This window comes from Manacus candei, unplaced genomic scaffold, assembly GCF_025592945.1.
Source record: "Manacus candei isolate 608988 ecotype Guabito, Panama unplaced genomic scaffold, ASM2559294v1 h1tg000061l, whole genome shotgun sequence".
NCBI classification, from domain to species: domain Eukaryota; kingdom Metazoa; phylum Chordata; class Aves; order Passeriformes; family Pipridae; genus Manacus; species Manacus candei.
In genome coordinates, this window is record NW_026138109.1 from 3492071 (window position 1) to 3517679 (window position 25609).

General features: G+C 38.0%; 1 protein-coding gene across 7 annotated transcripts in view; it reads right to left on the reverse strand.

Annotated features, from left to right (window-relative positions):
- Window positions 1–19915: 19915 nt before the first annotated feature.
- Window positions 19916–25609, reverse strand: part of NNT (nicotinamide nucleotide transhydrogenase) — a 41061-nt gene continuing 35367 nt past the window's right edge. For all 7 annotated transcript variants that reach the window (XM_051804729.1, XM_051804730.1, XM_051804732.1 and 4 more), the window contains 3 exons: window positions 24540–24658; window positions 23655–23770; window positions 19916–22687 (listed from right to left, as the gene is read on the reverse strand). In XM_051804729.1, the coding sequence (XP_051660689.1) occupies window positions 22538–22687; window positions 23655–23770; window positions 24540–24658 (385 nt within the window). In that variant the 3' untranslated portion in view covers window positions 19916–22537. The remainder of the gene's footprint in view (window positions 22688–23654; window positions 23771–24539; window positions 24659–25609) is intronic.

Below are 25609 nucleotides of genomic sequence, written 5' to 3' on the forward strand. Positions count from 1 at the left end.
ATGTATCTCTCTCCATAAACGCTGACCAGGACCCACAGTGGCTGACTCCCATCAGGTGTCCCAGCCAACAATTCCCTTTAACTACTCCAATATAAAAAATCATAAAGAAGTCTTTAATCATCCAAGCCTAAAGCTAAAGGAGTATTGCAAAATACTCATCATTAAATTTGGAGGAAACGGGGAACAAGGACTTATATTTGGTAGTAAAGAACTGATGACCAATATTAAAAAAAACTAAATATATGCATTAGCACAATATTATCAAACACAGAGTTAGGTGATTGTCATATTACAGATGAGGTTTTAGCTTTCAATTTTTCTTTCACTATGGTCAGTAATAAACATGCTTTTATTTCAATTAGAGATGAATGGAGCCATTAAGTGGAGTTGAATTGTTAGGCCATATGGTCTCTCTCCCTGTAGGTTTCTTCATGTTGCAGGTATTTTTTTCTGGTTTATGTTTGTATTTACATATTCTTGGCCTTTTTAGTGCCCTAAGGAGCCACTTATAAATGGTCATAACACATTAACCCACAAAATTATAGCCCTATAAATTATTCCCTAAGGCCTTAAAAGAGCATGGGAAAATACAGATACAGATAGATTAAAAGTTTTCATTTAACAAAATTTACACCATATTGATGGTGTAAAGTCATTTCAAAAACTGAAAAACTACTTTTCTTATGGACATATGTCATTTGGTGTGTAATTTTTAACACATATAAGAACTAAGTAGGTCTTCTAAGAGGTCCAAGTGGACTTCTACTAGGTCCAAACTGGTGTTTTTGTTAACAGGGAAAATGAGATTTATGTAAAAAACATGAATATTGCTAAATGAGAGTGTACTTACATTTTCAAAGTGAAACACTTAAAACCCAGGAAATTAATAAAGGACATCTGAAATCCTAGACTTGCAACATAAAAGATAGACAATACACGGATGGCCTCTCTTGCAGTGGTGCCTTAGAATATCCTTTCTTTGGTACTTTTGTTTTCAGAGCTTCTGTCTAAGACAAGAATGTTGTATTTTAAATCAGAGGGAAATCAAGGCACAAAGTAACGTATTTGGAAAGATACCCAGCTTTGTAGACCCAATAGCAACACATGATCACTCTTGGTTTCTGCATCAAAGGGTCTCCCTGAAGTCCCTCAAGGCTGTGTTTGCAGCCTGTAGGAGTGCAAGCAGGAGGGTGATGAACACAATTGCATTTCTGACTGAGTTCCCCATGCAGGTCCCTGGGACCAGAGCATATATATATCTCAGAGACGCAAAACCACACAATTATGCAACAGCTTAGGATAGTCCCAGCCCCCATACTTTGCTGATCCACTCAGTAAAAGCCTCACAACCAGCTTGCACCATATGGTGCTGTGGCAAGACATCATAAGGGTAGTGTGGATTCAAAGCATTTTGACACAGCATTGCATGACCCAAACACCTGATCTTGGGCCTATGACCAGACATAGCCTTGCTCATGCTGAGAAATAAGAAGCTGCATGAAAAACTTAGTGCAAGACCAGGAAAGCTATGACAAAAGTGATTTTTTGATTGTCCTTAGATTCAGCTGCAGTCTCTCCTCAGGAGTTTCCCAGCATGTCCTATCCTACTTAGCCTCTCAGATTTGGCAAGATACCAAAAGATTTGGCCACAAACAGTCTCAATTTTAAGGTCTAGTCAAGAGATACTGGTTTCTTCACAAGAAGATTTGGACTAGAAATGTAGTAGCAGAATGCTTTGAGCTAATATTCGCAGAAGACAAATGTCTGCACGCTAATCCCAGAAGCAGTAACAACAAGAAAATGCCTTTGTCAGTTGTTTCCAAATGTTGCGGGTTTTTGACCTCTTGGTCTTGGACATGATGAATTTCAGATGGAGGTATTGAATGCCGAATATATTAACTAAAATAATTGACGCCCTGGGGACCCACCCCCCTGGGAGATTGAATTCGTCAGTAGACTGTGCTGCAGGTCCTGATTTTGGCACACATTAATATGAAATCAAGCCCATGGGAAAGAATCTTAGAATTCACCATAAATGTTTTATGTGCAAAATTCATGGTTATACATTATTTGTCCCGATACACTACTAGTGTCTTAAAGTTTGAGGAATGTTTTGTTCACTCTTTCTTCTGAAAGGGGTGAAAAATGGGTGAGAAACTATGTCTTTCACTGAGATGAGCTACTAGAATAAGACAGTACATCTGCTGAAGAAGTAAATGGAGCTGTTTATCCACCTGCATTTATGGGGAGACTCTGTAGGGTAATATGCTGTGGTGTATTAACTCTCGATGATCTGCAAAGAAACAGCACCAGCTCACATCAGGAGTGAAATAAGGCCCAGAATGGCAGTGCAAAGATAGGTCATGGTTTCTCAGAGAGGAGGCTTTGGGCAGAGAAGGAAGAAAATAAGCTGCTAAGAAGCAGATCCCTGCAAAACACACTTCCCTGCTAAAGCACTCTGCACAGATTTTTTCTGGGGCATAACAAAAACTTCTTATTCAGTGTTTTTCCAGAAAGTACTGATAAGGCATTGTGTCCAGTTCTGGGCCCCTCAGTTCAGGAAAGATATTGAGGTGCTGGAGCAGAGGAGGGCAACTAGGCTGGTGAAGGGACTCAAGCACAAGACCTATGAGGAGAGGCTGAGGGAGCTGGGGTTGTTCAGCCTGGAGAAGAGGAGGCTCAGGGGAGACCTCATCACTCTCTACAACTCCCTGAGAGGAGGTTGTAGCCAAGTGGGCGTCAGTCTCTTCTCCCAGGCAAGCATTAGTAGGACAAGAGGGCACGGTCTTAAGCTGTGCCAGGGGAGGTTTACGTTGAATACTAGGAAGAAATTCTTTACAGAGAGGGTAATCAGGCATTGGAATGGGCTGCCCAGGGAAGTGGTGGATTCTCTGTCCCTGGAGGTTTTTAAGATAAGACTGGATGTGGCACTTAGTGCCATGGTCTAGTAACCACGGTGGTGTTGGATCAAGGGTTGGACTTGGTGATCTCGGAGGTCCCTTCCAACCCAGCTGATTCTATGATTCTATGAAATTGTTCTTGCCCACTGGAGATTTCTACAGGCAACAGGGAGAGTCCTCAGCTCAGGCCTCCTGGATGCTTTGGCTTTATTCACAGCAGAACTGGTACTGTTTGCTGGTCCTGAGGTCAACAGGTCATACACAAAGCACCACGTGTATCCCCTTCCCCACTCATGACACCAGGCTAGAAGCAAAAAACCAGGTCCTGCAAATGGTCCCTGGAAGGTCTCACAACCAGGTCTTCTCTCTGAATGTACCAGTTGTCCTGGGTCACAGCCGGGAACTATGTGAGCAGTTTTACTAGCACAGCCATATATCTTACTAATATATCTGTAGCCACTCAGAGGAAACTTGAACTAAATGAAGGTAAACCAGGTCTACTTAAGACCTTGATCCTAATGGTCATAGCACTATTCTCCTTAGAGGAAGATAAAAAAAAAAACACCTACCCATTGCATAAAACCTCTTTCTGAGTCTGAAACAGAATTCCTTCTAGATCATTTTGTTTCTAACAATTTTAAAACTCCAGGTTTTACATTCAGAGAAATGAAATGTTATGAGCACCATACATTTTTTGACATTATTACTTACAAATCTGCTTCCATATTGAGTGCAGGTCATGCCCAAGTACCAAGTATACATTCTACTGGATATTTTTAGAAAAATAATTATTCCAGAAGAATTCCAGTAGGAAGTACTGACTATCATTTGATAGTAGTAAACTAATTTTTATTTTTAAGGGTATGCTCAGTAAAATTTATGGAAATGAGATGTGATTTATTGCAGACTGCAGTTTGACTGCTCATGTTAGCTGTCATGCGCCATGACTTTAGAGAAAACAGTTCTCAAAGACTGTCCCTAGAAAATGGTTTCTTTTAATTTGAAAGTTATTACATATCAAAGTATATGATCCATTTTATGGAAAAAAATGGTTCCTGTGACTAGGTATAATTTTAAGATGATACCATTTTTCATTCATGGTAGTAGTTTTACTGAGGAACACAGCGATTATGCACAGAAATCTAATACCAACTCTTACCTGAGCTTAGAAAATATACAGTTTAGTTGTTATTGGGAATTGCTCAGTCCCAAATGCTATGGACAATACAAGAAAAACCTTCATCTTTTCAGAACCCACAGTTATTTACATTCTTACACATTGCATATATATTTACTTTGTCTTTTTTCTTTTTGCTATGCCTTACCATTCTCTTCCTATACTGTCTCTGTTTTCTGCAGTTGAATAAATACTAAGTTGTTGGGGGGGGGTCTGTGCTATGCTCTTTTTAGTAACATTATAAACAGTCCTCCAGTTTAACAGAATGAGGTTAACCACATTTAAAACAAACAACATCCAAAACATGAATGAGTTTGTTGCCAGCAATCTTTATTTAATACCTGTGAGCTAAAGGCTTTAGTTTCAACCTCTTGATGTCGTATCACATTCAACCCCAAGACAGGTTTAATCTTTTGCATTGTTTGCAAGACAGTTATTGCCAACTGTTGCATTTCAGTACAAAATTTACCCATTTTATTGCATTCTTTTAAACTGTTCTTAAAGGGAAAAATCTTGCAAAAATAAACCATTCTGTCCTGTGATGCATTCTGGTAGTACTTTCTTTGCAGATGTTACATCCAAACCTTTTATGTCAATATTTCAGGCTTCAACAACAGTCATCATCCTTGATAATAATAAAATACACACAGTTCTTAGCAGAATGAAAAATGTTCCATAAGAAAAGATACAGCTCCACATCCTCCTTACTCCAGCCAGTTCTGGTTTATATCTACCTGACATTCTTTATTTGCATGCACTCTCTTTTATATATTGTTTAAATATACAGTAAGGTTGCTGCTTTTCTAGCAGTATAAATAAACAATCTAGAGTAGGTAATCTCAGTCTCAGTTCATTACTCAGTTGCATACACTGCATTAGCATAGGGTTTCAGTTCAGCAGCTGAGGAGTCAAGCAACATTCGAGAAAGATTTTTTATCCTGATTTTATGAAGATTTAGAAGTGGAAGAAGAAAAGTAATGTCTTTCTTAAGGTTTCATTTTAAGTAGTATTTTGAGATTTCGATTTAATACATAGTTTATTTCAAAATGGTGAAATTTTACTCAGAGCGTACTTTTACTTCTATTGCTCTATTTAGGTTTTAACAGGGTCTTGGCTTTCTCCCATTGTCAGAAAGTATTTTATCCAAAAATCATCATTTATGAGACCACTAAATCTTTAAAGGGCGCAAACGCAGGCTAATAGGTGAACACCATACTCTTTTTTTTTGAAGTCTTCTATGGAATAAAGGAAAGGTAATTCAGCCTCCACCATCATGCCTGAATCTGCATTCCTTCCTCCCAAACAGCTTTATTGATCTCTGTGTCATTCCTCCCGAAAGAATTACTTAGGTGCCTCAGAAGCCCTCTCAATATGTAACATGCCACAGCACTGAAAACGTGCAGGGGAATATCTGCACCATTATGCAATGTCGGCCTGTGAATCAGGGCTCCCTTGCATGGCCAGAGCTTCACGACAGTTTGGTTGTGTCTCCTGTAGTACCTCTCTTCTGGTAACCAAATATTTTAGAATGGTTTATATTGACTCCAGGGACAGCTGTTGAGGAGAAAATTCCTTATTTCAAGCCAAATATGGAGTTCATAGCTTAGCTCAGGAATTGGACAGTACCCAAGAATTTGTTACGTTTTCTTCCTCTTTGCTCAGAATAATGCAATATCCCTGCTGCCTTCCCCTCCCCCTCAAAAAGCCCTCTACAATAATAAAATTTAAAGCATATCCAGAAATGTATGCTGAAATTTTCTTAAAGAGATGGTGCCAGGATAGCCTAAATCTTGAATTTAATGATAACATTTTAAACAAAACTGTAATGTCAATACAAAATTTAACATTATTTTAAACTGGTCCAGCAAAAAGAACAGTTCAGATTTTAAGAAGCCCCCCCTTGTTGCATTTTTAAGAAATATCTATAAAAGGTAGTAATTGAAACCAAATAGTTTTGGGGTTTTTTTTGAAGTCCAACACACAGGCCTGCTTTCACTTCCCAGGCAGAGAAAAATGCAAGGGGGAAAGAAAAAAAAACCCTAACTAAAATATTTTCAGATTTTCCATTCTTAATTTTTTATCTTATATCAATCACACACCATATCAGTAGTAGTTTTCATTACAGCATCTACAACCTGGTAACCTATAGCCCTTTAAAGGAAAATACAATCTTTTGTCCTAACAGTGAAGCTACCATTGGTAATTCAAATAATAATATATCTTCCATTTCCACTAGCCAAATGTCTAGCTACTTTTCCTGTGACCAACCACAACAAGTACATCAAGAGTATTTAAACAGAGGAAATACTGATCAAATTCTTCTCCAGAAAAATGGTAATATGTTTATAAAATTATGTATTTCTTATAGGAAACATCTCCATTTGAATTTACTGCATAAAACCTGTCTTGCACATTTAATTTCTCATAATTTTTACCTTGGTTTTAAAATGTAGGACAATGTAAGAAAGTTACAATATCCACAAGTTGTTTAGAAAATGCTGTTTATCAAGATCATCTTATATATCCCATAAATAATGTCATCAGTCTTTTGTGAATGACATTATACATCAGTTCCAGCAGAAAAGGAACTTGCTAGCAAGAAAAACCACCATTTTTTTCAGTAAAGTAAGGCACTATCAAAAGTAAAAGCAAACCTGTAACTGCTAACCTCTAAAGCATAGGTGACTAAAAGCAAATAATGCTTAATCCTAGTGATATACCAAGTATTTTTAAGATGTGCAATTGGGCATATCCGAGCAGTTACGAGTTTTCAAAAATGTCTCTTGGGTTTTACTGAGAATTTTTGGTGGAGCCAATATACCTGCAGGATGTTAGTCCAGCAAAGCCAGCTTTATTTTGACCACTCATAGTGGCCAGAGATCTCTGTCCCACAAAGGGATGAGAAGCAGAGGCACCTGGAGGTGCTTTCCTTGGTCATGTGCTGCAGCCTCAGAAACTACCTTCAGCACCCACTGAAACCATCCCAAGATTGGCAGAAGGGCTCTGTTTCTCTGGGAGATGAACACTGGCCCTTTAGGCAACCAGCAGTGACACACAAGCCTGGGGCTCTGCACAGCAAGTTGTTAAAGGAGAATGGTTGCAGAGCTATAGGGTCGTAATGCAAGGGCATAGTGCAAGGAAGCCCTCTCGAGTGCTGCATCACACACAAAGTTACCTTGGGAAAACAGCCACAGCTTGGGGCTTAAAGGAAGAATTTTATGACACTAAAAGCCAACCTACCTTGGGAGAGATTTATACTCATAGGCACTTTTATGTTTAGAAAGTACTTAAAAATTTGAAGTCCAACTTCCAAACTGGTTTTTCTCTGGTCCCTTTAGAGGTTTTATACTTTCTCAGTGTTTGTGTTATAGATGTTCATTTGTGTAGAATCAGATGTGACCAGTAGGAGTAATAAACTTCATTACAGCACTACATTCACCAAAGGAGGAGATGACCCAGCTCCTCCTCGCCACTCAGACTTGTGCACCCCTTTTCTATAAGTCTGTTCCTGGAACTGTTAAAAAGTCAAGATCATACTTTAACAAATGCCTTGGAGACATGTCTTAGTCCTCTGAGGAGGCAAATGTCTCCTCATGGCTTACACACTGTACTTCCAGAGCCTGTGCTCTGAGCAGGAGGTTATTTTACATATAGTTTACTGACATTTTCTGTGCCGATCCTGTTTTAAGTCAAAGCATTCGTATAACTCTATTTTGAGAGGAATCCAGCTTCACTGGAACACTAGGGTTAACTGCCCTGGGGGAATTCCCAGCGGACTGGCACCAAAAGGGCATACTTAAAGAATTCACTGGTAGCCAATACCAGAATTCTTGGTAAAACAAATATTGCTTTAAGCATACTGGCACTCCTAACTTTGTTAGAAGGGGACTGAAAATAAAGGAAAAAAATCAACAGTGTGTATCATAGATGATAAAGTCCCAAACTTATATTAAATCTGAGCTCCTAAATCCTACTCAGGTCTACCCTTCTAACATGGACGTGGTAAAATTTTATTTTCTCTGAAAAAACTTGCAGTGTTCCTGTTTAGCAGTGTACTTTTCCTAACAGTGGAGGGGAGAGAGGGGAGGGAAAGGGCTCAAATCTAAGACTTGAAAGGTCTGTGCCTCTGGAGGTGCAGAATGTGCTGCTCAGCCCTTCAGACTGTCCACGTGCTGCAGTGTGTTGCCCATGTTAACAACAGGCTGAAGCTTTCAGCTGGGCCTGCTCTCTTGAGCCCAGAGTCAAAAAGGTTTTCCACTGGAAACAGATCATTCATGCAAATATAACAGACTTGATGACAAAATCTGCCTCATTGGAGATAGAAGGGCAGCAGAAGGGAATTCTGCTCAACTTAGACAAGAAGGTACCCTTTTCCTCTAAGATATGATCACCTCACTGACATAGATCATTTTAAGACTCAGAAAGAGGATGTTCATACTCCACATAAAGATTCTTTTTTTTTCCAATTTAATGGTGAGTTTATCAGGACATGGAGCTCAGGGCTCTCCTGGGTGTTAGCTCTCCTGGGTAGAGCCTAAATGTACCCACTGTTGCACCATGAGTCATTTTGACACTTGCCAGAACTCAACAAAATAGTCACATCTTCTTGCCTGTTTTCTTTGGACAAAATGGCTTCTGGTTACACCATTTTACCTGACTTTTTCTCCTCTCTACTTCTTTTGGGTGGTACCAGTAGCAGAACTGTTTCATTATTTGCTGTAAAAAAAAAAAAAAAAGAAAAAGAGAAAAAAAGGGTTTTCATTAATAGCCTATCAGGAGCCTAAAGTACACAGGCACACAAGTTTTAAAAAGAATGAGCAAAACAAAGCCTAGATAAGTTTTTCTACCATTTTTAGATAGTTTTTGACATTCCACAGGTTGGAACGACTTTGTCTTTTCTCATGTTTCAAAAGGAGGTCCACCATACACTGTAAAAGAATTAATCAATATATAACAGTGTGGAACACTACTGCATGCATTACTCATTTTGCCTCAGCTTGTTTGAAATGTTTGCACGAAAATGAACTCAAGTAGGTACTGTTTCATTTCATCACTTACTGTGTGTGCAACCTGACTGCAGTAAAATTTACAGCACTGAGCTTTTGTATGAATAAAATACTACTGCCCTGAGAATCTGCTATACTTTTGGTATCATTATATGCATGTGTTTCTGTTGGGATACTATCTATGACTTTACATAACCTGAATTTAAAGGTAGCAAATGCTTCCTTAAATTGTGTGTTTAATATTGTATATCAAACATAGGAAATAATTCTATGAAACTTGCAGAAGAGTTCCTTTGGATGTAGCTGATACAATTCAAGCCAAGCAAACAACTTGAGATTCATCTGCCTGTGTCTACTCATCTGTAATTTAGAACTGGATAACTTCCCAAAACAAGAAGACCTACAGGGCTCTTAGAGAAGTACATTAATAAAAATATCCAGCAAGGTCTCCCTCAGTTCTGAAGCAAAGCAAGGAAGAGGTGGAAGCTCCAGAACACACTAACCCTGCCACCTCCTCTTTGCTCCTCTTCCTGAAATTCCTCATCACGTGAAGTAGAAACTTGCACTAAAAAACAAACAAACAAACAAAAAAAAACAAAAAAAACACCCCACCTTGCTTGTGGTGAAATCCACACTGCTCAGAGGAGAAAAGGCAAATGGGGAAACAGAATGTGAAGCCATAATACATTAGTCACTAACTACCTGTAGTTAGTAGCACATGATGTAGCACATGAAAGCTACCTCCATGAACAGCTGTGTCCCTCTCTATCTGAATTCCATTGGGAGCATCTGAAATAGCATGGTATAGCTGTTAGAAGAAAAAAATACATTGAAGGGGACAACAATAAGTTAAAGCTGAACTTTTTATTTCCTTTTTTTTTTTCCCAGTCCTCACATGCGTGATTACAAAAGGTTCCCTCATATTTTTAATTAAAATCTTCACTGCCAGAAAGCAGCTTACAAACTCCTACAGTTCTTGTAATCTGTAACACAGTCCTTTAGGGCATCATTTACCAAATTTGACCAATATGTTTAACTGTTAAAAAAAATTAGCAAAGGTTTGTATTATACACTACTTGAATTGTATGTAGTTAAGAGTAAACAAGCTCTGCTGTTTCCAGTGGTATCTAATATGGTATTGTAACAACCAGACAGGGGCAATCTTTGCTGTTTGGAAATTAATACTACATAGAGAAATGGGACTTCAAACCTCACTGTAGAGTTTTAAGACACAACATAACTGAGGACACAAAACTGCTTTCTAAAAGATGTGACCAAAAACCAGACACAAAAAACACACAAGTGACTAAAAGACTCTTGGTAAGAGACCATTTTTTAACAAAATAACTTGTAGAGTTGCTAACTGGCAGCTACCTGAGACTCTCTATCATGCAGTGATCGTTAAGTTTTAATAGCAGATGACATCAGACATGGAAAACACAAATAGAAGGGGAAAAAATACTGTTCCAGTTTTAAACACATGAGATATTTGATATATTACTGTAAAAACTAAAAAGTTTTCCAAAGCACTAAATAAAACTTCAAGATAGCAATTTACCCTAAATAGGTGAAAACACAATAAAAACTTACAAATACAATCATATTAAAAATGTATTAATGTACTCTGCAAAGACACTATCACTTCAGTGTTTGTGTCATAAGTTTCAGGGAAATGACAAGTAGGAAATTTTTAACAATAATTGTGAGGTTTGAGATTGGATCCACCCTTCAACTTCAATTCTTCAGGTCAAATGCACAGAATTTTGTAAGATGCAACAATATGTATTTTCATTTTGAACAAAAAGTTGTGGTTAGAAATAAAAATCAGAATTGATTTTTTGCTGGATGATTTTTTAAATGTTGTTTCCCAGATGACGGAATAGTTCTGTTTGAGTGTTTGGTTTTTATTTGCAAGAATGCAATAACACTTCAGAACAACTCAGTTCACATGAGGAAAACATGCTCAATCTGAAGTCATTTGAAGAAGCAGATCCCACTTCACTAAGGACAAGTGTTATTCTACATCCTAAATACCAGTAAAATGTTAAGAGCTGACATCTAGCCAGGAAGCATTCTGACACTACAGAAAGTCTGTATTGGTATAACTCACTCACTATGGGACATTATACATACATACATACATATATATATACACAGCTTATATTATGCAATCTATATCTTTTACATTTATTTTACATGTCTTTATACTACATTTGGCTAATATATTTAGAACATTATTTATATTTTCTTATTTTACACACTTACTGGAAAGATGAAAACTTAGCCAGTAAAAGAAGTGATGGGACATTGTGCTCTGGTTGAGGGTTACCAGCATGTGCATTGACACCTAAGTCTACACAGACTTACCACAGCTCTCTTTGGATTAGTCAGGAGAAGGCCCTTCACCCTTTGATTCCAGTCTTTTGATAATGCCGTCAGAGAGATGCTGCCATTAGGACTGGTGAAATAGACAGGCTGTACATACAGACACAATTCTGTTTGCACAGCACATGACCAGATCAAGTGCAACTACGTAAGCCAGTAGATGGAAGAACAGTTAATATTTGACTGGTTGACACTGCCCACACATTTTTTTCCAAGACATGAATTTCCTTAGCTAGATATTCTGCAGCAAATGGTCACTACCTCAAGAATAGAATACTATCTATTGGGTTTTGCTCCTTTCTATCTTTTCTCTATCTTTTTTTCTGCTTTATTTTTTTTCTGCACCATTCCTTTCTCTGACTGTGTTGTATCTTTCTCTACACCCACATTTTCATCTTTAAGGCAAACCTACAAACGCACAGAAGACCAAAAGCACTGTTGTGAAAATCACGTTTCTGTTGACTTAACTCATAGTGCAAGATGATGTCAATGCTACAAATGGGATGGTGACCAGCATGGTAGTGGCAAAAATAGAACCTTCTTGGTGGTTGTCTCATGGTTCCACATTATAGGAAAAGTCATCATCCAAACCCCGGTTAAGAAGCTTTATAGGGTAACATAGGCAAAAGTCAGCTGGAAGGTAACAAGACATCACTTCAACTTAAGTTCTCTTGACTTTCAGGTGAAAAAGAACGAGGCAGAGAAAGAAAAATTCTGCTGTTCGTGCTCACCCAGGCACCATTTCCATGTTCACAACAGACATGCAAACTATTGTCTCTGATGCCAGAATAATAACTTCTTAAATGTATTTATGTGGAACAAGTGACATCCAGTGGCCGATACACTCAATTACCACTCGACTTCCAAGCCAGGTGCTCCAGCATCCAATCTTTCTCCTTCCCTTGTTCTGCTTCCTGTTTACTCCAAGGGCCCAAAGCAAGTCACCCAGTTTTTCTATATGAGAACTACCTCAAGACACTCACTAAAAAAAATCACATGGGAGACTGACACAAGGATTAGGGAGGCAGAGAGGAAGCCCAGATCACACTTAAGTGAGACTTTTGATCTTTAGGTTTGCAGTGGAATTTGATGGCAAGGCCACTTATGTTGATGTTTGTTTTAATCCTCAAAAAAGCAAAATGTAATTTGCTACCTGTCTGTGATATACATCAATTCTCAAAGCACTGCATAGAATACTCTCAAAAAGCACAGCTGAACAGCTGAATTGAGAAGGTGTATTTAGAAACTGTTTCTGAAAAATCTCAGAGAGACTCTGGAACAAAGGAAAACAGGAACACAGAAGCAGCACTGAGCATTTTTCCTAGGTAATACTGTGTACTTTCATACTTACAAACTACATTCAACCTCACTTTTATGAGCTCAAAAATCAAGCATTTGCGTGGTAACTATTTCAAAATAGATAGTTACATAAAGACCTAGGAAATCATTCATCTGTTTTTACTGAACACTACTCACAATAATATCACATGGGCAGAATTTATACACCAGGGGAAAGAGGGATGGGCTGATCTTCAACCCAGACACTCTGGAATGACCCCAAGAAAATGAGATCTCCTATGACAGTCACAAGCACGAGGCCCAGTCACAGCATCAGGGACTTGTTAGACCTTGCTGTTGTTCTTACCACCAGAACTCACCATAAAAGGACACAGCACAGAAAAGATTCTCAGGTCCCATCAAAAGGCAACCACTGACCATCTCTGACATGAAAACTACTATACATGGCACTTAGGGACATGGATTAGTGATGATTAGTAATGATCCAGTTAAGTAATGAGACAATGCTATAAACTATGTAATTCTGCAAGAGACTAATGTATTTTACTTAACTTTAAACTTTGATGTCTGCAAGACACCAAAGGCCAGAAAACACAAAATAGTATTTAAAAAATGTTGCCCTTTTTTTCCGCCTTGAAGCATCCTCTATACCTATTTACCATGCATGCACATATTATTTTATTTGCTGTTGCTTACTTACAGTAATATGATTATTTTTTTCTGTGTTAATAGAAACATGCATTCCATTTTAAATTCTTTTCTAAGAGTTTTCAATACTTTAGTATTCAAAATAAGATTAACAAACATTGCTGCTAGAGAAAAAGGAAAATAGGCAGTCCTTTAAGAATAAATGCCAGAAAAAAACCACACTAGATAGATTTAATATTAATGTTTAATAATTTTAGATGCCACAGCAATAGGAAATTTTACAAGGTACAGGCTCGCCTGACATACCATGGAAAGCAATTTTTGTAAGAATAATGTAAGACCTAACAATATAACTGGGAGAAGGACCAGACAGTATTTCAAGCTAACACACACTTCAAAGCTAAGTTCAAGGCCATTTCTGACTGGAAGAATAAAATGAGGTCTGAAAAAAATGTGTCTATTCTTCTCCCAGTTACAGCAGTTGCCTAACAAAGGATGTCAACTCTCCCTTTCATTTTTAGTCTGTTATGACAACAACAGACCACCAAACAATAGCAACAACCAACCACCAAGAGGCAAAGGTCTTTTTCAGAAGACAATGTCATAGCTGCTCCATTACACATTCGGCACGAGGTTATTTCTCAGTGGTAAGCCAAAGAGCCCTAACCTTGAGGTTTATGGAAAAGGTTTAAAAAACCCTCTCTAAATATGCAACCAGGCACCAGCATATGCAAAAGCCTTAGATATTTGAGCAAAATGTGTTTGTAGAGATACGTATCAGGTGAAACCTACATTTTGACAACTCATATTTACATATTCTAACACACATACAAACAGAGCTTTACCTCCACAGTATTTATTTCTACAGGATTTTAATAAACAATGGCAACAAAACATTAGCCTTAAAAGGTCTTCTTATTTTGTGGGAACTCACATTCCACATCCTGAACACTTACATAGTCATTGGGGTGACAAAGATCATAAGTCCTCTTGTAAAGTAGTACTCCCATCACAGGACAGTCATGAGGCACAGTGGGACTCCCCTTCTCAGACTATCAAACCTTTTCTATCATTAAGGTCCCTTTTTTTCAACCATCCTTTATTTTGGGACTCATAAACATATTTTCTACACAAGAAATACAATCCAGTAAGGGGACGATGGTTTATCTATGCTTCAATCAGAAAACATTAACTTCATGTTTCAAAGATAAAAATCTCAACATTTACATTTCTTAAATGCCTCCATTTTGACAGCTTCTGAATACTGAAATAAATCACAAATAATTCCTATTAGGAGCATGGAAATTTTTGGATACAGCATCAGATGCAGGCTGGATAAAGTATATTCTTGTGTCTTTATTTTGTTGAAACTTCAATACACAAGCACTAAAATTTTTGGGAAAAAAAGATGCTTTAGATACCCACTCCTATTTGTCTCTATTCCCTTCCTATTATATTTGTATTCAACCCAATTTAATTGTTTGCAAAGCATGATAATTCTTTTCCACATTTCCATTCCTATAAACTATGGCCACCTCCTCCAATAAAAATGCAGACAATCAAGAAAATTACCAAAACAAATTTTCACCCACAAAAACAACCTATTAAAAGTTATAGTGCAAGACCATCAGAATAATTCCCAGAGCAATTACAACTATTTCTAAAAGTACAAGCCATGAGGGAAGCAATCTTTGGAAATAAGTAGACAAAAGGGAGTTGATACTAACTCTGCTTGGAACTGGAAAAATATTAATGAATTTTAACTCTGGCAGAATGCTTCGGTATTTTCTGCAAAGAGCTCAAGTCTACAGGTACAGTAAACCTTATGTCAAACTGATCAAAACCTGAGCTACTTTCCTGTCCCAACTTTGTAATATAATAGGTAAATTTGGATGAGAGTCAAATCAGTGTATTTTGAAGACAGAATAAAAAAGATACTGATTGAAAACTATGGCTCAAATACTAACTTTTGCACCTCACTGACATGCTTTTTTGAGGAAAAAAAAAAAAAGTATTGCCTGCTGGAACAATCCTAACAAAACATCCTCTTAAATACATGCCTTCCAAATACTAGAACTTACTCTAAATTAAAGAGACAGGTAGGCTAAAAAGTTTTTACAGCTATTTGGAGAAATTACATTATTTGTGGAAGGCTTTGCTACAGGTTTATGAAGATCTAATGGTAGAAATACCACTCTACAAACAGAAGAGCAACATGGGAGCAGTCTGTAGACTACATGTGTTCCAGGTTCTGGTTGTCAAAGATCCAGCTTTCTTCTTTTTCTTTTTAAGAGCTGATGATTTTGAGGACAATTATTTTGAGAAGAATGCTTGCACTGAAACAATGTGTTGCTAAGCCTACTACCTACTTTAAGAAATGGTTGCTGTTTGTAAGCCATTGTACATTTTCTGAAAAGGAAGGGTATCACACCCCTCCAAACACTCAGATTTAACTGTTCAGCCCAAAGCCACAGAGCTGGTGCCTGAATAGAGTGAAAGAGGATTGTTACAAAAGTCAAACTCACACATTCTTGAAAATTTTCTCATTTCTCATGTCATTGACAAAAGACATAAAATTTCAGATGTCTCCTTATTCAGAGGGACACACTGCAACTCATTAGGGAGACCAATCCAGCATATCTGCAGGACAACCAAAGCAAGGCTTTTTATGTCCAGTGTTACATTGCTTATTACATGGAGGTCTTCAAATTGTATTTTGGTCTTCACTGTCACCTCAGTTTCATCCCAACATTGTTTTGCTTAATCTTTTAATAAAAATAATTTTAATAAATCTGAAAAATTGCAACATATGTCTAACATGAAGACTATGGTAATCCCCAAGTAACACAATACACTAGGGTATGTTTCCACACTAAAACTGAAGTTTCTCACTCATATCATCTCCCATCAGGCCATATTCATTCTGTTCAGATCTCTAATGAACATAAGAGATTTACAACTAACTTAAAGAACAAATGAACCATAGAATGGTTTGGGTTGGAAGGGACCTTAAAGATCACCCAGTTCTAACCCCCTGCCATGGGCAGAGACACCTTCCACTACACCAGGTCACTCAAAGTCCAGTTCAGGGTGGCCTTGAACAATTTCAGGGGGACCCCTGGTGTTCTAGTGGTCAGGATGCAGCGCTCTCACCGCTGCGGCCCAGGTTCGATTCCCAGTCAGGGAAACTCCCCCGGGCAGATGGAGCTCGTCGGCCCTGTAAGGTCATCCATCTAAGAGAAGGTCACTCTAAACAAACCTACATCCTGAGGACCTCGCTGCCACCATCCAAGCTCGCTCGGCCCCGGCAGATGAACCTCAGGATTAAAGGGTGGGCTCAGTTCAGCGCACACTGTGTCTCACCTAAAAAATCCACTGCGCAGGTTCGAAGGGTAATGACCTTTCCCAAATCTTCGCTCGCAAAGACTGGCCATACTACTGAACACTTTCAGGGTTGGGGGATCCATAACTTCTTTGGGCAACCTGTTCCAGTGCCTCACCATCACCACAGTAAAGACAAATGAGACAGATTTGTATTTGAAAACAAATGTTAGAGCAGGAAAGTAACATTTTAGAACCAACCACAACGGTTGGTCCAGCAGAGATGGAAAGCTCCCTCTCTTTTCCTCTAAGATCAGTTCCATAAAAAACATGCAAAGGTGACTAGTTTCCAAGGTGGACAACAGAAACTAGATCCCTTAGTGAGAGTTAGCATTTAAATACCAAATGCCATAATAATTTCATACAAAACAAAAAAAGGAACAAGTAGGTAAAAAGGCAACAGATGCTTCTTGCTACATTGCCCTGCAGAAAGAGAAACGGTTCTGAGGTCTACAGCTGAAGTTCAGCGGCTCCATGGAAGAACTTAACACTTTTCACAGATCAAACAGGCCACGTATAAAGTGTGGTTTATGATATCTCTGAAAACTTAAAAAAAGAAGTCAGTGTCACATCAGGAATGTAACACAAAAATTATAGTGATGCTTAGCACGTTGCATTTGTTGGTTACAGTCCTCTGTTTTTAAAATTCAATTTATAATTCAGTCACCTCAAATTATATGGTTCACTAAACTAACATTCAATAGATATGTTTGGGGACAAAATGCTGATGAAAAATAAGAATGGTTGATGTGCCTATAAATTAAGAGACTTTATGTTTTGTGTCCGTACATTAACAAATCCACCATAAAACTCTTGAAAACTAGAGTTCATTGTACCATGGCCTGTAACAATGAGCTTCTGAGAGTGTAGAATCAGAAAATCAAATGGTTTTTCCTACCACATCTGTAATATTTTAATAGGGGGAATAGGCAACTGCTAGTTATTACTGCCATGAGACAGCTTTAACATCTGCTTGAGCTTTTTATGTTCACTAGCTGTTAGTTTCTATTCTGCTATGGATTTTTTAAATTATAGGTTAGACTGACCATGTAATAGAATAACTTAATTTCATGCTGTGCTAGAGTTCAACCTCAATCTTCTTTCAGAAGACACTTCTTACTGAGTGTGAAGCCCCTTTAGCCCTTCTGTCCTCCAGTTCCTTTGTTGCTTCCTTCCTTTAATGGGAAAATGGCTGGATAATAACCAGTTTTATGGGTTTTGTCAAGTTGGGGCAGGAAAAGAAGGGCAGGATAGACACAGGGCCTCTTCCCAGTCTCACGTCTAATTGCAAAACATCACACTTAGTAAATGTCATACTCAGAACATGTAACAGAACTCCATCAGGTATAGCACTATTTTTAAAGCCATACTCATATGTGAGGTAAAGGTCTGATCTCTGCAGCATGACTATTTTAATTCTCTGACACACAATTTCCTTCCCCCTTGTCTGACCCGCTTTGACTCTATTATCAAAACGAATAACAGACATATTTTGTGCCTCATTCACATAATATTCTAAAAAGAGTTGCAGTTGCTAAATAAGGTTTGATAGCTATTTTCTATATCCTTGTCAAACTAAAACTGCTTTGCAGAAGTCTACAGAGTTCAAAAAAAGTGTCAAGAGGTGTGAATTTAAAAATTGGTGATGTAGAATTCAGAAAGCCATTTCTCTAACAAGTGTGCAAAAATTGTTATTAATATATAATTTATATATGCTGTGCAGAAAATTGGACTCTGGAGTGCCAGGTGTCAGAGTGATGTACTGGGCTACATGCAGTCTTGTAGTATACAGGGAAAAATAAAACTGATGAACTGTCATTAAGGGAAGAACACAAACTTCCTAAGCACGTGTTCTGTTAAAGAGTACAATCCCTCTCATTTTCAGGGAAAATCTGTCTCCAGGCAAAAGTGAAATAGAGAAAGCAGAATAGTTACATTTCCTCTATCACTTTTTTCTGTTTGCTGTCTCCTCATTAGCTAACATTCCTCACTACCTTTGCAACTGCAGAAAAAGCTCTTTCCTTACAAGTCATTAGGCTGATCACCCTGGAAAAAGGGCTATAAATTAGTCCCTTAATTTCTCAAGTAATACCTTCAATTAATGTTTTAGGATTGTTTATGCTTCTCCAAAACATCACCTTTTGAGAACTTGGAGCTTTCAATATTACTAAGCCCATTTATGAAAACATCTAAGTACATATCTTCCTTTCAGGAAGAACCATGTATCACATTAGCCTAAAACAGTAACGTAATACATCCTCTGGGCAGCTACAGAGCAGTCACATTATGCAACCTACTACGATCTGTAAATTATTTATTTATTTTTCAACACTGATGGAACAATACTCATTGCAAGTCTTAAATGAGTATTTGAACTGCACTGCTCAGGTATAGAACAGATTAGTTGATCACATTATTGAAACCTTGTCATTTTGTACTCAGTAAAATTCCCCTACTTACAGAAAATTTCAAAGCCAATTTAACAGCGCAAAAACAAACTTTGTACCTCTCAGGATAGAAAGTAAGCAGCATATTTGCTAGAAATAGCACATTTTACAAATTTAAATTTCTGAGTCACTGGCTCAAGAAGAGTAGGACAATGGCAAAAGATACTTAGTTTTAGTTCTGTTTTCGTTGCAGCCTCCTCATACACACCCTCCATCTCCCTCCCTTTCACCCATCTCTGATGTTCAGTATGGTTTGCCTAAGATAGGAACACCAGCTGGGTATTGCAGGAGGAACTGTCTGGATGATTGCACAATTAATGTATTGCAGAGATAGAGGAGTTGAGATGTTTACACTGACTTTGGAGCATGTCAGCCTGTAAGAGGGTACGAAATGTTGATGGAGACTGAACAACTGGGCAAACTAGTCTTGCAAGGTTGCAGGTAGTTTCATCAAAGGAAATTCTAATTAAAATTAAAAAGGAAATTCTAATTACAATTAAAAAAAATAATCCGTTCCCAACTGGAAGAATCAAACACTGCAATGACAGTGAGGCTGTGACATCTCCACCAGGATGTTCAAATCAAAGCCTATAGCAATCTGATTGAACTGGATCTGTTTTCAGATACAGTTACCTATTCAGGAAACACAACAGGAGAGAACAGAAGCAGTGATCAACAGAGAAAAACAACTGACTTTTTATTAGCACTTTAACAATTACCTGGTGTTCCATGGTAAAGCACATTTTAAAGGTAACACTGTACTTCCCATCCAAGGTAATAGTGTGGGGTTTTTTCCAAATACAAAGTAAACTGTTCCCCCTCCCTTGTTATTTGCTATTTTTTAAAGAAAAGCTTGGTCTTTTATTAGCTACCCATAAGCAGAGACATGATGTATACTGCAGTTAGATACCTCAGCATGACAAAAATGAATACTTTAGGATTTTAGATCCCTTCAAATCTCCCTTTTTACTTTTTTCTTCTCAGTTGTGAGGGAGAGAGATAGAGGATTATTTCCTTATCTTTCTTCTTCTTCCATTTCCCTAGTGTTTGCAGACCTGAAGGAAAAGTTGAATACAATGAAATCAAGAGGCCACAGGTGCTACATTCAAATATAGCTGCCATGATGTTTTAAATAAAAATTACAAGTCTTTTCCTGCAGTATACAGCATATTAATGCTTGCATGATAACTTTTATGTCAAATTATATAAAAGAGATCTGCAAAAAGGGTAGATCTTTTGTATATTGCTACATTTCTTAATGCATTACCTATTCAAAGTCTGTGTTTTAGGTGATCTTCACATAAAAACAGAGGTAGCCAAGAAGAAATACGGTATTTTATATGAGGTCTCTGTGCATGGTGTAATGAAAAAAATGTTCTATCAAGCAAGACAGATTAATTTCAAGACTTTATCCATAACAGTTTGTCTTCCCCAGGTATGAATGCTTTCTAACACAAGCACAGCTAGTTCTACTTAGCCTTCATCACCATGGACAGTTGTCACATCATTAGGAAAACATTATGGATATACGACAAATTCATTTTATGAGGCAAATATTTGAGTTTCACTCAAGTATACTTAATATAATAAAAGCAAAACAGCAATCCATGTCATAATTTAACTTTGTTGGACTTATGCTGGGAATTTAACAGTGCTTTTAATTAGATTAGTGAGAATAATCAAATAATCAAATACACTGGATTTTAAGTTTAGTATGTTTCTGTGCTGTCCAAACAATAGCTCATTTATTCAGAAAAAAATCTAATAAACTCCAGCATCTTAAATACAGAATGGTTTGGGTTGGAAGGGACTAGTTCCAGACTTCCTGCCACGGGCAGGGAAACTTCCACTAGATCACGTTACCCGTCAGCCTGGCCTTGAACACTTCCAGGGATGGGGAGTCGACAACTTCTCTGACCAACCTTTTCTAGTCCCTCGCCAGTCTTACAGTGAAGAATTTCTTCCTAATACCTTATCTAAACCTACTCTCTTTTAGTGTGCAGCCATTCCCCCTTGTCCTATCACTATCAGCTCTTGTGAAAAGTCCCTCTCCATTTTTCTTATGGACCTCTTTTTAGGAACTGGAAGGTGATCTAAGGTTTCCCCAGAGCCTTCTCTTCTCCAGGTTGAACAACCCCAGCCCTCTCAGTCTGTCTTCATAGGAGAGGTGCTTGGGCCCTGTGATCAACTTAGTGTCTCTCCTCTGCACTTGCGCTAACAGGTCAACATTGTTCTTGTTCTGGGGGCCCAGCTGCTCAACAGAACACTCCAGGTGGGGTCTCACAATAGCAGAGTAGAGAGGGAGAGTTCAAAAGTGTTTCTTCCAGCATTACAAAAACGTTAATTGAGAAAGCATCACTAAATTTTCAAGTAGTGAATACAATTAAAAGTCTCAGTGAACAAACTGAAACACTGTGGTCCAAATTCTGTGAACAGATCAGGTATGCAAGATGTTCTGTCTGTGCAGAACTGGACTGCATTTTTATCTCAGACACTTAAAAAGGCAACGACTGGAAAAGATGGAGAATTGAGCAGTTGCTTAAAATAGTTAAGCCGTGCAAGTAAATGTACATTTCCTTGTCAGACTTGAAGATTACTTGGCAAGTGCCTGAAATCCTGTGTTTCGTTTAACATAAGCGTGCACCATAAAAAAATTGGAACCGTATTTTAAAGAAAAGTAACTTTTCTAAAATGTTCCTGATTCACAGCATCCACACAATCCCCAAAAGAAAAAAAGCGTAATGCTTAGAATCTCAAATCCCGTAAGCATCTATTTTATGCTAGAACGTCCTGAGTTCAAAGGGACATGCAAGGATTTACTTCTGCTTGCATCTGTTTGAAATTTATTTTTAAGTTTTGATAAAATCAACAGTTGTTTTGTCCATACCAGCCAAAATACCGCTTTGATGATAAGACTGAATACAGTTTTGGCACAGCATTTTTTAGTGAATTTCCATGACAGAAGTACAGATAGTAAGAAGGAGGAAGTCAGTAACTACTTAAAGATGACTGAGTTATTAGTTCCTTCTTGTAACAGCAAAATGTTAACCTTAAAATGCACATTTTCATTTTTTAATGCATTGCCTTACTGGAGATTTAGTTCGAAGGGCTAATCTGCCCATCTTTTTTATAAATGTCCATATCCCCTGACCAAACTACATCTCCTAGGAGTCAATGCAGTCTTCTCCAAAAGCCAGCTGCCTTATAACAATGAGAGATTCTTCTACCTCTTGTTTTCCATGACCTCTCTGACAAAACTGTGGTTGCAAACATAAACAGAACACAAATCAGTATTTAGCTTTGATACGATTCCCTGACTTTCGCTTGCAGGGCATCACAAGTCTTCTTGGCATCTCCCAGCAACATGGCAGTATTGGGTTTGTAGAAGATTGGATTGTCCACTGCTGCATAACCAACTCCCAGAGATCTCTTCATTACAATGACCTGCACATAAAGAGCTCATATTTGAAACAGCAAAAAACAACCACCATCCTCCCTCAAGCAAAGACCACAAAAAACCAGCTTCCACAAACAAAGGAAGAGGAATAGACATCCCTGGCCAAAACCAGATGCTCACTGCTATAAGCTGTATTTCAGATTTTAATTTAGCAGACAAATTGATATCCAAATCAATTTCAAAAACATGTTAACCATGGCACCTTCAGCAGAGGAACTGTAAAGCTCTACCAACTGTAACTACATTCGTGTTTATATCTCAAATTGCAACACACATCTACAAACACTGCTGACAAATTTATGTGTCTATGGCTGAGTACATGAATGGCTAACCTACAGAAGAACTGAGGGTCAGCTGGGTTCAGAAAAAGATATTAAAGATTTCACATCAAAGAAACACAAGTCTATGTACTTTGGATCAGATGACACTGCTTAAGAAACAAAACTTGTCAGTTCAACCTGGACAGACTAAGCTCTCTACTCAACTCAGCCACTCACTGTTTTGGGTTTTTGTGGTTTGGGGGTTTTTTTTGGAGGGGTTGTTTTTTAATTGTTATTTGTTATTTAAGCATATTATCCATTCTTGTATTTCTACCTGAATATTAAAGTTGTCAATCAAATTTCCTATAAACCTAAAAAAATAGGTATTTGTATAAAATGCTTCAGGGCTGCAGGTGAGCAGGACATTATGTATTCTGATGACATATTCTAGTAGCAGCACTTTCATTGGTCTTTTCTATTGCAGTTGTCAGTAGTCTCGCTAAAGCACTTGATGATGACTATAAAATCATGAGCAGTGCATCACACTTGCAAAGCACTGACTGCTTTGCTGGACAACTCAGAGAAAAGCTTTTCATGGAAACCAGAACAGTGGGAGAATCTTTCTAGCTTATCCACCATGTTTGTAAAAGCATGCTACCTAAGGTAGGTCCTAACACAACTCTCTTAATCTCACCTGTTTGGACTTCCAGACCTCAAGAACTGGCATTCCAGCTATGATAGAGTTTGGATCTTCCTGAGCTGCTGAATTAACTGTATCATTTGCACCAATTACGAGGACCAAGTCAGTTTCTGCAGCAAGACAAAGAAAATAACACTGATGAAAAATTATCTGAAATCTGAACACAGAGGCTGATGCACATTTTTGTGTTAATTCTGATCTTTACAGGCAGAAGAACCCATAATGGTTAAGTATTCTACAAAAATTTATGAGGACATCATTCACACAAATATTTTATACCAGGTGAGAGTTCAAGTGTGCTCCCAGCTACCTCCAGCAAACTGCAAGCATCCACAAGCCAATTCCAAGGGACTCATTAGACCACTGGGTCACACAAAAATTTAAATCCTTTAATATTTAAATGTGTTTGTATACACACATAGTATCATCACTTTCAAATTTTTGGTGCCTGGCTTTTCCTTTGAATATTCTTCTGAAAAACCTTTTACCAGCAACTTTCTGATTTTTAAATAAAGATGTAAAAAACCAAAAGGTTGCCAGCACAATGCTATACAGGTTTGCAAGATATGAGAGGATCAAGCCATCCACAACACCTGACCTAAAAAAGGAGCAACAGTTTTCCTCTACAGGGACTAGGGCAGTAACAGAGATAATAATGACCCAGCATTTGTCACAGCTACAAGCAATTAAAAAACAAAATGCACCCTCCTCACAAAAAAAAAGACAGACCTCTTGTCCTCTACAATGCCATCACCAGAGGCACAAAGTGAAACTGAATGGCCTGACTGAGATTTTCTATTTTTAAAATCCTTGTGCGATACAAAACCAAAATCAAATACATCATCCACTCTACTGGAAACGTATGGCTCACATGCTAACCTGGGAAGTCTTCATTGATCTCATCCATTTCCAGTACAATATCATAGGGAACACCAGCCTCTGCTAGCAGTACATTCAGCTGACCAGGCATACGGCCAGCCACAGGGTGAATACCAAACCTGAAAGGGAAGAAAGTCCAACTCCGTTAATAAATACAGACCGCTCTGTTTTATACAGTAAAACTGTCACCAGTGACCTACAAGGCTGAGAAGTTCTTACATATGAGCACACACGTGAATTAATCAAATAAAATAAAATGGTTAAACTTCAACAGTTCACTTTCCAAGCAGTACCATATTTAAAATCTTGTGACAGATACTTCTGGACTTTTACAAATAAGCCTTTTAGCTGCAAAACTGCCACCCACATTAATATGGTTTGTAGATCCCTTACATCACTGCAGACTAAATAAAATCACCACAGTGTAATACTCCTCATGAAAAAGACAAAAGGCCGTGCTGCCTTTCTGAAGCAAAACCACTCCTAGATCTAGAAATGCCCTTGGCAAATGATCTTTATTGACTCAGGTGTCTCTAGAGTATGTATTGTTATTGCAGTCTAGCACTCCAATCCAACAGTAAAGTCACCAAGCACAAGACAATGTTTTGCTGAATTAGGTTAACATGCCACTTTCTTCTCATGATTGACCTTAGGAGAAAAAGAAAAGGGGGAAAAAAAAAAGGAGGGGGAGTGAGAAGGTGGAGAGCTAAGAAACTGTAAAAGTTTAAGTATAACCATTTAAAAAATGTTTTCAGAACCGCTCAAAAACAACTTAGACAAAGGACACTGCTTATGAATTAATAAAACTTCAGACAGACAACACGGTGGCAAGCCAGGGTTGCTCAGGCATGCATATCATTCTTGTAAGGAAAAAGTCAGAATGAAGATGTTAAACTGATTTAGCTGCAACTATCAAAGCCATATTTGGTTAGAAGCAAATCTATTTTGTGTTGGCATATTATACTCTTCTGGTCATCTACTGGCCCTTATAAGCAAGGTAAATCCATGTCTACTGTCCTGTGCACTTTCTGCCTTTCCAGCTCTGGAGCTATCACCAGATGTATGCTGAC